General features: G+C 33.5%; 1 protein-coding gene and 1 long non-coding RNA gene across 3 annotated transcripts in view; both read right to left on the bottom strand.

The window, feature by feature from the left end:
• Positions 1 to 8344, bottom strand: part of jak1 (Janus kinase 1) — a 39034-nt gene extending 30690 nt beyond the window's left edge. The window contains exons 1-3 of one of the 2 annotated variants that reach the window (XM_051111554.1): positions 8097 to 8344; positions 2492 to 2517; positions 1149 to 1354 (exon numbers count right to left, since the gene is read on the bottom strand). In XM_051111554.1, coding sequence (XP_050967511.1) covers positions 1149 to 1347 — 199 coding nt within the window. In that variant the 5' untranslated portion in view covers positions 1348 to 1354; positions 2492 to 2517; positions 8097 to 8344. The remainder of the gene's footprint in view (positions 1 to 1148; positions 1355 to 2491; positions 2518 to 8096) is intronic. The other variant, XM_051111553.1, reaches the window with a different exon arrangement.
• Positions 8345 to 10929: 2585 nt separating this feature from the next.
• Positions 10930 to 13042, bottom strand: LOC127166367 (uncharacterized). Its single transcript, XR_007827893.1, has 2 exons — positions 12419 to 13042; positions 10930 to 11867 (listed from the first exon to the last, which is right to left on the bottom strand). It is a non-coding gene; the product is annotated as an uncharacterized LOC127166367 (long non-coding RNA).
• Positions 13043 to 14860: the final 1818 nt, after the last annotated feature.

Raw genomic sequence — 14860 nt, 5'->3', positions numbered from 1 at the left:
GCTGTTTATAAGAAAAGTTTACCAAGCAAAAGTGTGTGACAAGCTTTTACTGAAACACAACACAAAAGTGGGTCAAAGTTTTGCACATCTGTGCAAAAGGAAAAAGATACAGTACATTTGGTTTTAGTTTGAACCTGATCTACTAAAGCTGCAAAGCTTGCAAGTGTGAAATTGTAATTTTAGTATTATTGTTTGAATTAGTTTTTATATTTATATATATTTTATGTGTGTTAGTGTTACTTTTATTTTAGGTATACATTTGTTCCCTGGGAGTTGAACCCACAACCCTGGCATGGTTAGTGCCATTTTCTATCAGCTGAATTAGTAACAACAATAAATAAATAAATGAGAGAGAGAGAGAACTGAATACTTAACCTCTGAAGTAAAACCAGTGGCTAACTACTGGGTGTGAGAGGAAAAAAAAAACTGTGTGAAACAAACACCATCATAGTTCCTCTCTAGCAGCTGCCTTCTTGTCTAATATAAACTTCCCTTTCCTCTCTCACTGTCCAAGCCAGCTTTTGTCCTTGGCCGCAACTTTGAGGAAATTCTGGACATGACATTTAAACCCACCAGCCATTTTGTGGCTGAACATTGTTCAAGAGCCAAATAGACAGATATGCTGTTCCATTGGGAGATGGGAAGCAACGGACAGGGACAGTCAGTCAGTCAGTCACAGCGCTTCTCATCCTAAAGTCAATGTCTTGTCATAATCCACCCAATGTCACATGATGATACCAACAGTAAAAACCCTTTAAGTTCCTCTTTTGTCTTCTGTGAAATGCTGACGGTACAAAAGCCCCATTCCTCAATCACACAATCAAAATATGAAACCGAATGCATGAAAAATGTCCCTTTCTATGCATGTATTGACTTTGATCGGTAAAAAAACCCTGTTTAAGTTCATTTCCTTTCTACACTTGATACTGCCCACTTGATACTGATGGAAAACAAACTTAAATAGTACACTGCAAATCACAAATGCTCTGTGTTAATAGCTCTAACTCATACTTTCCTTTGACAACAATTCCCACCCAAATAGTTATGAGGAAATGATGCATCACTGCAAGGAAAATGTCCTCAGAGATGATGCATTAAGAGGATGCAATACTTCAGAAATCTAAATAGGTGGCTGTCCAAACACTTACGGCATCTCTTGGCAGCCTCCACGCACAGGTCTTCTGCAGTGTGGCAGTCTTTGAAATACTCGAGCTGGTGTGTGTCAGGCAGGTAGAAGTGGATTTCCAGTCCTTTCATGAGAGTCGGAACGGTCATCTCTGCCTTCCTCTGTTTTTTCATCTTCCCACACAGTTGCCTGCCCAGCTCCATGACTGCTAGTTCTGGCATCCAGACGCTACAGGATAAACAGAGGTAGCACAGAGATTTATTGATGAACTGTGGGTCTCTGGCTTTGAGGAGCAATGGTCTGCAGCTTGTGAAATAACATACAATCTCCAAAAGCCTACATTTATAAAATCACACATGAATGAACCATTAAATTTCACACTGATGTTTAAGCAGTAAGTCAGTCAAAATAGGGTTCTCATAATATGTAAAAATGTAGTCAATACAAATAAAATTACTTAATTTACTACAACAAAAACTATTATGCTCATGAACATACTCCTCTATTAAATTAACAATAACAATAATGTAAATAGGCATAAATTAAAGCAACTGAATCAGAATGATTGTGGTGCTTTATTTAATTTGCATTAAATAATTTTTAAGCTATTTTACTTAGAGAAGAATTTTCCAATATTTTTTTCCAAGTAAAAATAGCTTAAGCATTTTTAAATAAACAATCAATTACACTACGGGTCAAAAGTTTGAGATCATTAAGATTTTAAAATGTATCTCTGAAAGAAATCACTAACACTACCAGCCAAAAGTTTTTGAACAGTAAGAGTTTTGATGTTGTTTTAAAGAATTATCTTCTGCTCAACAAAACTTCATTTATTTGATCAAAAATACAGCAAAAGCAGTAATATTTTAAATTATTTTTTATTAATGATGCTACAGTTAAAACATCAGAAATCAGCTTTGAAATCACAGGAATAAATTACATTTTAAAAATATATTCAAATAGAAAACAGTTATTTTAAATAGTAAAAATATTTCAAAATTTTTCTGTTTTTGCTGTACTTTGGATCAAATAAATGCAGGCTTGGTGAGCAGAAAAAACATGAAAAATCGTACTGTTCAAAAACTTTTGACTGTAATATTGTAAACGTAATTTATTACTGTGATGGCAAAGCTGAATTTTTAGCAGCCATTACTCCAGTCCTCAAGTTTTTTTAGGAATTATTCTAATATGCTGAATTTGTTCTCAACAAACATTTTTTTATTATTATCAAAGTTGAAAACAGTTGTTCTGATTAATACTTTTGTGGAAACAGTGATACTTTCTTTTTAGAAGTTTAAAATAACAGCATTTTTTTTTGTAAAATTCTTAAGTGTAAATAAATTGAGTAAAAAAAATCTTACTGACCCCCAAATTTTTGAGCAATGGTGTTACTGTATATAAAGGGGAAAAACAAACAAATTAAGACCAATGAGTATCCATAATAGACAGCAGAAGATATATTACGTTGAATTCACACTGCAAGGCCAAAAGCACAGTACTGACACAAGTACAGTTTTATGTCTTGCTGTTTATATTCACTTAAACCAGAACTGACTGTATTTACATTAACAGCTCACTAAGACATTCTGACCAAGATGCCCATTTTGCCATTAACACAGCATGTGAATTATATATGCATGTGAGCATTTGAAAGCAGCCATCTGTCAGTCAGCAAGTACTCTGTACTACTGATACTACAGTTATAATCAGCATCATTATAACTGTAACAGACAAAACTGGACTGAAGGGTGTTGAACTCAAACCTTGGGACTAACAGCTGATCTCAGATGATGTCAATGGCAGTAGACAACAGTAGATGATGACAAATACAGGCGAGTAACAGCAGCATAACAACACAGGCAAGTATAATGAAACAGAGACAAACATTGGGGAAAGGGAAAACTGCATTTTGCCCTTTTTGAGCTCAAACAATCAGATATTTTTCATTAATGGCCTTCAGTGAATCAAAGCTGGTGAATAAAGTGGCTTATTTAACCTGACCCCAGTGGTAAAGGAGTCTAGACTACATTATAATATGTCATGTAATGTGTTGTTATAACATCACGATTTGAATATTCTTTAATTATACTTTCCACCATGACAAAACCAAAGCTACAGTTCTGACTCTAGCTGGAGACTCTATTACATCAACCATGGTATTACTCTTAATCAACGGAAGCACAACACACTTGACGTCTTCACAATAGGTGCCCTCACAAGAAGCTATTTAATTCAACCCCCCATCCAACATCAAACAAGAGCAAGGGCAAGATGAACGCTGTTCGCATCTGAATCAGATGGTTTTGACTCAGTGGATCTTACGGGTCAATTTGTATTTAGATGCCAAGATCCCTGCTGGCATGTGAAAGGACTTTCCTGAGATGAACAAATGCAAAAACAAACTGTGCCGAAAAAGAAATCTAATTGGAACCAGATAATGACCACATTTGTCTTTAAAGTGGCTTTAGCGAATTCAAGAAGCTGAACGAACTGAGATAATTGGTTTGGCTTTATGAAATATTAGTATAATGAGATCACAAATCCAATCAACATTCATTACCTCACAGCCTGAGCAAAAAGTACTTTGAATGACAGGGGAAATGTTGCATCCCATTGCTTTGAGCATTAGAGGAATACACTGCCATTCAAAAGTTTGGGATCATTAAGATTTTTAATGTTTTTTTTAAGAAATATCTTAACCTCATCAAAGCTCCACTTTCAAAAATATTTTTTTTCTAAGATTGCAAACCTGAATTTGCATCAGACATTACTCCAGTCTTAAGTGTCACATGATCCTTCAGAAATCATTCTAATATGCTGGTTTATTATCAATGTTGGAAACAGTTGTGCTACTTAATTTTTTTTTTTGGAACCTATGATACTTTGTAGGATTCTTTGATGAACGAAAAGTTAAAAAGAACAGCATTTATTTAAAATAGAAATCTTTTCTAACTATGTAAGTCTTTACTATCACTTTTTATCAATTTAACAAACTTGTTGAATAAAAGTATTCATTTCTTTCAAAAAAAGAAACCACAAACTTGAACAGTACTGTATATTGTCACAGAAGATTTCTATTTTAAATAAGCGCTGTTCTTTTTAACGTTTTATTCAAAGAATCCTGAAAAAAAGTATCACAGGTTCTGAAAAATTTTTAAAAATGAAACATCACAACTGTTTCCAACATTGATAATATTAGAATGATCTCTGAAAGATGATGTGACACTGAAGACTGGAGTAATGATGGTGAAAATTCAGCTTTGTATCACAGAAATAAATGATATTTTAAAGTATATTAAAATAGAAAACCATTATTTTAAATTGCAATAATATTTCACAATATTGTTGTTTTTATGTTATTTTTATTCAAATAAATGCATCCTTAATGAGCAGAAAAGACATTTAAAAAAAAAAACATTAAAAATCGTACTAATCCCAAACCTTTCAAACGGCAGTGTACTTTTTTTGTTAGAACTTTCAAATCTAAATCTATATGATCATATATACATATATACATATGTATATAAAATCATTAAACACTGTCATGAAAGTTTTGGCATAATGCTTTAAAAATGCTTAAAAACAACAAAAAAAAAAGGACTGCACCAAAATATTTTAATTTAAATTTATAATAAATATAAATGTATCAACCATCATTTAATCCCAAATCAGCTAGAAAATACTGGCAACTTATGAATTACTTGATAATAAACGTCCCACATCAGAGTTTAAAACCCATAACCCACATAAACCCTAATTTTAAAAATCAATAGGAAATAAAACAACTTATTTAGTATGATGGTGAAAATTTGATTAAGTACCTCCTTCAGACCCTTATTTGTCCCCAGGTTTTGCATTTCAATAGGCATCCAACAGTCAGTATCAGTGATTAATATCCTTGTCTCTGTGGTCATACCTTTAAGCAGAACTTTGTTCTGGCCGACATCTCGACTTATATAACAAAACCACTACTGGACCCCTTCAACCACTCTATAAAACAGCCAAACTTAACAAGCTTTCCAGATGCTGGTAACTTATTGCTTTCCATTTAGTTCCTTTTCCTTTCTAATGTTTTTCACTTGCATTTTATAAGAAGTTCTCATTTTCAGAATAAATGATTCTAGTTTGCTTTCTAATTTCTAAGACGCAGTCCTAATTCATCTTGGGAACTTGGAAGAAGGGATAATGTTGAAGTCTGCTATTCTCCTGCAAGCTGTCTCCATCTGCTTCGGTATGATTCACCATGCCATTCTTCTGTTTACTTGACAGTGGCCTCACTTCCTGAGGTGTTGACGTGCCGCTCTCTGATAAAGCCATGGTTAACACTATTCCTCCACCGCTTTAGACCCCGTGCTTGTTCTGCTGGTAGACCGCTCGAGTACGACAAATGCGTGTAGGTGCGGGAACCTACTGTTAACTGTTTTATCCTGTTTGCAAGCTCTTAATACCACAGTGGAAACCTTTTTCAAATGAGAGGTAAGTTTAGTTTTCATGGACAGCTTCCTTTATCATAGAGATACTTCTACCAACAGTGTGTACCTATATTATATGAGTTACTTATATTCTAGTCTTAAATTATGTTATTTTACCTGATTCTGTAATAATCTGTAATAATGCTGTTTCATTATGCATCAGATTCACACTGCTATCTGGTTATTCTTCTGTGTAACTAACTGCAGAGTAGAAAGATGAGCAAATCATTTCTCTAAGTTACAATCAGTTCAACTTTTCTGAAATGTTCTCAAATATGTCATCCATTATATCAGGTATAAATAAAACAACTATAATTTTTAATCATAATTAAATTAATAATTAATAATTTCTCATATAATTCTTACAAAGTAAGCATTACCTGTAAACAAGAACCTTATTCAACCATTAACCTAAGTATTTAATTATATTTTCAAATAAAAACTCATGAACATTTTATTCTGCAGCTTACTATAACAAGCTAAATCTCTTTCTGTTATGTTTTGACACATGGAGGCATAACATGACTTGACTGTCATTTTTTTATTTATTATTTTTTTTTAAACTAAAAACTTAAAAACTAAATACCTTATGAGGCAAATTTCAAAACATTTAGTAGCTACTCTTGTCATGAAGGCCTCATCAGTCCACAGTAACATGACCTGTTTCAGAACACTATACTGTACAACACGGTCTATTCTGAAGGGAAACTCCACTTGCAATATTCAGCAATGGCCACACAAAAAACATGGCAACATCTTGCCATTTCTCTCTGCCCTCAGTTCAATAATACGACTAAACCCACTTTACAATCTGCTTTCTTCTGCTTTTTTTTTCCTTCTGGCAGTTCTGTAGACACCAGTCATTTCCTAAAGAGGCTCTTGTCAAGACTATTTAACCAACATCAGGATGAGAGCTTCAGAGTGATCAGTACTTGACTTATAAAGTTCTACCAATTAATTAAAACAAAGCTAGCATAAAATCTTACAAGATGACATTATGAAATTGTAAGTCATTTTTAAAGTGGTTAGTAGTACTGTAATTTAAATGGGCTTCCCTACCAATGCAGGCTCTATGGGAATGAAATGCCCCAATTTTGACAATCTCAAACAAAATCTTTTTTTACAAATGGGGAACATTTCCATTTTCTTTCTTTTTGAGAGAGGTGGGTTAGTACTGTTATTTAAAAGGAAATCCCCACTAAAACCTCTACAGGAACTGAATATCTCCCACAGAGTTGCTTTTGTCCATATTGGATCAGTCTACCAGTATCAAATTGTCCGGATGACGTAATCAAACAGTACTCAGCTAAAAGCACTGCATTGTTGTGGTCCCTCTCTTATATGGAATTGTTTACTTGATAATAAAAAAAAAAAAAAAACAATGGGAATTTTACATGTTTCTCTTTAAAATCATCAAAAATATTGAGTCTACATTTCAACTGCTTTGGGTTATCCACTGGATTTTCTCTGAAATATAGATTTTTATAGTGAGTAGCCATCACTCAGTTCCATAATCATTTAAAACAGTTTAATCAATCAGGCAGAATGTGATATGATTGAATTGGTGTAATTGGTGCTGACAGCCCATTAGACTAAACAAAGTACATGAATTTAGCAGTAGATATAGACGATAATCAGTTTGAACTTTTTTTTACAGCTTCAAACATTCACACTCAATTAGTTAACAGCTTTAAACACCATTTCATCACGTTTTTCAAACCTTTACACGACAAATATGAAAACAACTTTGCATAAACATAATAATTATTATTAATAAAATATTTATATGCATACGGTTTGTTTATTAATTTATTATTATCTGAAATTCAAGAATAAAAAATCTTCTGCATATCAGTTACGAACATAAAAATAATCAGCATCGGTCGATGTCTACAAAGCACATCAAAAGTATTGCAACGCTAAACACTTTTGTTCAGCAAATATACAGTTTGTGATAACTGTGCACAAGCGTTCAAATTTCTATCGACAAAACTGCAGTCACAGCAGCAACAAGTTTAACCATTTAACCACTGTACAGTCAGAGCAAAATCAAGACATTAAAAAGTAACGTCAATTTTACCAAGTTAGCAACAGTGACAAAAAAAAAAAAAAAAAGCTAAGGATTTTTCTTAACACTTAAAAATCGCGAAGGTCTAACTAGGAGCTAGTGTGATTTAAAAAAAGTAACTTTTTAATATTTTACAGCCTCCAAGCTTTTTAAATCACCATCAAGCAGCCTCTAAAACAACCATTATTAGTCATAAAAAGATTAAAATCAACAGTTAACAGCATTTACAACTACATTTTAAGTTCAGTGCTGACTTATTCTGCACTATAGACTCGTACACTTTGATATATTTGGCGCAACCACACAGACAGAAGCTGACAGCAAAGCCACAAACAATAAATATTTACCAACATCGCACATGAAAACAACAGAAAAGACAAACAGACCCCCAGATAGTCAGGACGTAAAGAGTTACGGCCCTCGTCCTTACCTCGCCAGGCAAAGCTACTTCCGTTTAATTTCGATCATTACAGACGTCTGAACACTTCCTCTTGGTATTTTGTTGATGTAAAGCGCTCGTTATTTAACTCCAAAATGTTCTCCGATGATATAAGGTTTATCCCACGAGATTTATTTTCAAAACAAACTTCACTTCACAGTGCTACAAACCGTGGTTAAGCCTTCTTGATCAACTAACCTTTCCTGTCAAGCGTCGACCACATTCCCGAAAATAGGGTAACGACGTGCAATGTCTCAGGCCGCCTATTGGCTAATCCGGCTGTCAATCAAATGCGGTACCAATGGCATTAACCCTTAGGCGGAGAGTAAGCTGGTGGATTTTTGTTATGGCTACAGGACAGCATTGCCTCTGTGTATAGTTAGTCTAATTACTGTTACACCTGCGATTAAACACTCGTTTAGGATGTTAATCCTTTGTGTATTGCTGTGATGTAAACATAAATCCATAAAATACCCAAAAACCATCAAATGTATACATAGCCTATAGTTCTTCACCAATGCTTGAAATATTTTGAAAATGAAAGACCAAGATCTTTAAGCGCTGACTTTACTTTAGTTAAAATTGGAGTAGCATAAAAAATTATTTGGATGAAATTATGTCTGTTGAATGTTATGTTACATGACCACTTTAAAGAGCTTGTTATAACAAGCATTAATAATGGATTCGTTTATTGATTACTGCTAGATGCTTCCCATTTAAAAATAATGCATGCCTGTCGTTAATATATATATCTAGCCTATATAAACAGTAACAGTAATGTTTCACAATGTTTCAGATTCGTAAATAATAAATATATTCATAAATAATTTAGACTACTGAAATAAAAATGTAAACAGAAATATTATTATCAAACTATTACATTTCATTACTTTTTGTCATCTGAGAAGTCCTAAAACTAAACCTTATCTTCATGAAGCAACTGTTTCCGTTTAACAGGTACAGTCTCTGTGTTTTAAAATAGATATCAGCAAAACAGGTCTTTAAGACCAAGAGGTTTGAGCCTGCCATGGGGGAGGGACTTCCCGTCCTCACCATCAGATGAGTTGCCAGAAACTGTGGGCTGCAGTTTCACAAGAGGGCTGCAGAGCACACTGGGAGAATGTGGCAGATCAATAAGTTCAACAGAGATTCGGGTAGATATATGAAACAATTGCAGACTGTGCTGGGGTTTTAAAGGTTTTAGGACAAAAGTGATAAATGCAAATATAACTGTTACATATTTTATTTGTCTAAACATTATTAACATATCCATATAACATGTTGACATGTAAGGATGATTATTTGCTACATTACACATTTATGTCAAATAATATGTGTTGAGATATGTAGATTGTAAACATTTGGGGTGAGTTGGGGGGGTCCAGTTGGAAACTCCTATCGTTGGATGAGTCATAGGCTATAATTGTTCGATGATGAGTCTACGTGCAATACTGCCATAAGCACTTATCTAAGCGTTCTTCATCTGAAGAAAGACATAAATTCAGCAGAGGCCATAAATAATTATTTAGATAAGAGGATTTCCCAAATAAAAACTGAAAACAACCCAGCTCTTCAGACGAGAAAACTTTTTTTTATACAGTTGTATTATTGCATTTTCATGTACAACAGCATTACAGAGACTACTTACTTACCTTGTATGATTTTAGAAATGTTCATAAGTCTCAAGAGTTAAAAAAAGGGAGTAACATAGCAAGTGACAGAAGATAATCTCTGGGTCTAATTTACTAATAGCATGTGTAGATGTTATTATTTTTTTTTATAATTATATAAAACAAAAAGGGCAGAATACACTTATCAAAGTATTTTAAACCTTTGTGGTGTGCGTCTAAATGGTATAAACATAATAAAATGTTTTCCAACTGTAACTCCATTATAATTTATACATCATATATGCTTTGATATTTATTATGTAATGATACTCAATATATTTTTTAACCTCCTGGAACTGAGATATTCAATTTATTCCTTTGCAGAAATCATTGGCTTTTAATGAATTTCTCAGATAATATATTGTAAATGCCTATTTTAATTGACATGGGCTTTTCAGAGATTTCAAATGTTTCAAGGTTTGGCCATGACATCTTTCTCTGGCTTATAAATGTCTGACATCACAAATCAGCACAATTTTATGGAAACAGAAAAAGCAGGTATTATTTTTTAAAACATTTGTTGGATTGGATTTCAAATTGTGTCATGTATGTAAACATGTTTCTTTTTTAAGTACTAGTTGCCTTAAAACAAATGTTAAAATATGTACAAAGATGTAAATTCCCATTTCTACTAATATTTACATTAATTTTCATAATAAATAAGGATGTACAACAAATGTTGTAATGACTTATATACATTTTGTAGTTTTTGGAAAAAATGTAAAAACTTTAGAAAATGTTTGCAAAGTTTGATTACAAGTGTGTTTATTTGAAAAGGACATTTCTGTGCCAAAATTCTGTAACAAAAAAGGTACCATTACTCAGTACTTAAATGTATAATTACACTTTAACAAGGACGCCTTAAAAATAGTGTAACCAAAAATCCTTTAAACAGATAATTCATTACTTTAATTAATTAGATAAATATATTTTTCATATGTATACTAGTGTGCATAAAATACAAACCATACATTTAAAAGAAAATCCTTCATAAACTTAAAAAATATATATCATATCAAATGTTACAGAGGATACATTAAAAAAGAAACTGCAGGAAACATCAACTGAAATGCAAACTGAAATGTCTTAATTTTCTTTCTACAGGAAAAACATATGTATGAGAAAATGTTATAAAATATGATGACTATATCACATTTATGATACATATATTTCACAAAACATCCACATTGTCAATAATAATAATAATTTAACATACTGATGACAAGATACCATAATGTGCATAAATTCATACATAAAATTAGAAGGCAACCAACAGTTTGACACAGTTTATTATTTAATCAGAATTCAGTACAGATTTCTCTATATTCAACAGTTTTGTTTTCTTGATATTTTTTGCTTTTATTTACCTCTTTCTCACCTGTAACAAATTCTTTTTGTGAGACTAGATGTCAAGATGGCAGCCATCCTTCAGTTATCACAGTACTGTACCTTTAAGATGGACAGCATCAGCACTGTGATAACTGAACCAGGGCAGCCTGTCAAATCAAGCAGAGCCAGGGCGGTAGTTCTTCACACATCTTCTTGTCCACGTTCATTCAGGGATAATTATATATCACTTTATATATCAGAGTGTGATGTTTACTGCATTTAAGATATAACAATTCATATGTAATATAGGCTAAACAAACCTGATGTTTCCATCTGTGTACGTTATAGGAATTAGCAGATGCAGTTGTTAAATATAACTTACACTAAGTAAAAATTACAATATCATGATTGAACTTGAAAAGCCTTTTTTTTACTAGACACGCTGCATTAGATGTCAGCTCCCTTTCTGACAGCATGAGATTCAATACCTTCGTTTTGAGCTTTAATTATTTATACACACCACCCCTGTGACGACAGACTTGTTATGGTAACTCTGACTCCACCTTCTATACTTTGCTCTCGTATTTTGGCAGGCGTTTGGCTCCTCCCACATCATCCCGCAGACCACGCCCTCAACGTCCCCGCCCTCCGTGCGAATCTCTTCTTGTAAACAACTCCATCAGCGCGTCGTGTTTGCCATCTCAGGACAGTGGAAACGCCTGCCAAATAATGACAAAACATCTGCCTAACATTCCTCTAGCGGCTGTTTCAGGGAAAAAGGAAAGAAAAACATTTCAGAGGGTTTAAACGGGGACATATTCGCTGTTATAGTCTGTTGCGACTTCTCATAGAAAAATGTTGCTGTTTGATAAAAGTGCAGTTTTAAATAAAGTAATTTATGTTAGGAACATTCCAGCAACATACATTATAAACTACACATGAATACAAGACGTGTTTGAGCAAAAAGCCTGTTAGAACGTCATGAGGTCAGTATAGTCTATAATCAATTATACATAAGTTATTACACGAAACGGCATTACATGTTCACATGTCATATAATATCACAACAGGTATTGTAAACATTCTGCGTGTATCTCAGTTGTTATACTTGCTATGTCGATTCGTTTAATTGTGTGATATCTTGTGAGTCGTCTTATTGTACTGTACTGATGCGCGCTAACGCCCAACAGCGCGCGCACACACCCCTCTCATGGCAAAAACAAACACCACATAGTTCTAACGTGAAAACATTAATATAATATCACCATCACAGTTAGACATATGTACTATTCTACCGACTGCAAAAGTACTTACCTGCATTTTCAACGCTGAACTCCCTTGTTTACGTGAATATTTTTAATGACGCAGCAAGCCTTACAGCGAACAACGTGATTGTCGCCATTTTTTGTTGTTATTGAAATCTTCAAGCCATGTGACAATAAAATAACACGCTTCCGGGTCCTGACGCTCAAAGTTCACCACTTTCTTTAGTGCGGAATGACTCATGTCATGTAGAAGGTTTAAAAAGTCGACTGATTTTGACATGGCATACCCGAAGTGAACTGCGTTTAATATCTCTTATGTTCTGACGCCACCGTAAGGCACCTCGGAAATAAATGTTTGATATGGGGATTATAGTTGTGGTATTTCTGTGGTTTTTAACCTTTTTGTCTCCGAGGCCACCTATGTAAAATATTTCCTGTGACATTTTTGACAAAACAGCTTGTTTTTGAACTTTTTTTCACTGACGGAGACAATAGGTACAAGTAATTAACTGATTGATTTTGTGATTCCAGAAGTCAGAACTGTATGTTATTCTAAAAAAACAACTACTGTTAAGGGGACAAATTAAAATGTGAAATATGTTAGTTTACATAATTTCTTTGTGTTTTAGTATTTAAGAAAAGTTATTTAATACAGTTTTATATGATTTTACGAGTTTGCAGCCGCATTTGTACATTTGCGCTGTGTCAGTGGCCCATTTTTGAAAAACTGAAGTAAGTGTTGTGACATCTGGGGAATTTTTTTCACCTACATAACAGTCAACTGTATCATGTCATAAATCAGACAGGGGGCAATATCACACCAGTTTTACCCATGTGTTTGTTTACCACAGTTTGTTGCATGTGGAGAGAATAACAGTAGTTGATGTTATGCACGGTATGCACTTATACTATGCACTGTTACTATCTAGTGTATTTTCATACAAGATCAGAGATATAATAAACCCTCCCCTCCTCTGCTTCAGGAAATCTGCAACAGTTGAATTTCAACCTTTTCAGTTAAATAAGTGCATCGTCCGGCCATTAAAAATGCAGTTTTAGATAAAATAGCACAGAATTGTGCACAAGTATGCAAATTGAACGCACTTAGGTTTTATTTTCTTCTGGAAAGATCCTCTTGCAAAATAATATCACGTGTGCCTCTGACTCTCCAAATATGGCAAGCCATTTTAGCTTAAAATATTCCTAGCATTACTCGTTGTAATTGCATTTTTACTAGTGACAATTAATTTAGAGAACTCGACAAGTAAATTCTTACTAGTAATGGCAACTAGAGAGCTCTACAAATCCATTTTTACTAGTCATATGTCTCCTTTGACTTCCACTAATTTTACAGAGCTCTATAACTTATTTTTTACTAGTAAGAATTACAATTACACACTAAAAATGCTGTTTTTTTTTTTTTTAACCCAAATGCTGAGTTTAGCTTGTTTGGTCATTTTATCGGGTTATTTGTAATATTTTTACTCAGGTGCTGGGTAGTTTTTCTGTAACTAAGATGCCTGGGTTATTTTTTCTACCCAACTGCTGGTTTGAGCTTGTCTCCAACGAAACAACCCAGCTGTTGAGTTACACTCAGAGCAAGGAATTTTTTGCGTACTCTGGAGAGAGCGGTTCTCAGCGCCACTGTGCACTTCTTCAGCAAAATAAAGGTTTGTATACATTTTATTTAATTTATGAAGTCTTCACTGTGCTGTAAATTATATTGTTTTATGCAATGCAACATACAAGGATGAGATATGAGTCAGCTGTATCAGCAGCATTCATTTGTTTTGCATGATGGAAATGCCTGTCCCCTGCATAACATAAACTGATTTTATTTGTTATAATACTTAATTTAATTTAATTTGATGTTCTAGTATGTTCTCTAATCTACTGTTTGTGAGCAGGATATGGAGTCAGTCACAGCTTCTTTTAGCTACGAGTGAAACACAAGGCGTTGATTTAATCAACTCAACTGCCTTTTGTATCAAAAGGCAGTTGAGTATGCTTAAATTAAAATGCTACTTTTATGTTATATTTTTTATTTCTAAAATGATTGTTAAACAAGTTTAATGGTATGTAATATGCAGTATTCACCCAAATAATTTTAATTTGTCTCTTATTTTTGTCAATGGGTGTTCTTGCTTTTTTAGAGTGTAAAAATTGAGTTAGAGCTCTCTAATTGGAATTTTTACTAGTAAAAAATGCTGGGTTAAAAACAACCCAACTTGGGTTATTTGGCAGAACACGAAGGTGTTTTTACCCAACATGCTGGGTTGTTTTATGTCAGCTATTGTTTAAAAATTATTATATTGCTGGCTTAAAATGGGCTGGAAATTAAAAATCACACACAGCATTATACAGGCAACACCAATAATCAAAATGTGAACATTTATTATTAAGCAAGAACAACCATAGACAAAAATATAAGACAAATTTAATTTATTTGGGTGAATACAGCACAGTTTACAATATTACAGATAAACTTTTT

The sequence above is a fragment of the Labeo rohita genome, chromosome 6 (assembly GCF_022985175.1).
Source record: "Labeo rohita strain BAU-BD-2019 chromosome 6, IGBB_LRoh.1.0, whole genome shotgun sequence".
Lineage (NCBI taxonomy): Eukaryota > Metazoa > Chordata > Actinopteri > Cypriniformes > Cyprinidae > Labeo > Labeo rohita.
Note: the sequence above shows the minus strand (reverse complement) of the source record. Positions and strands in the feature narration are given on the sequence as shown.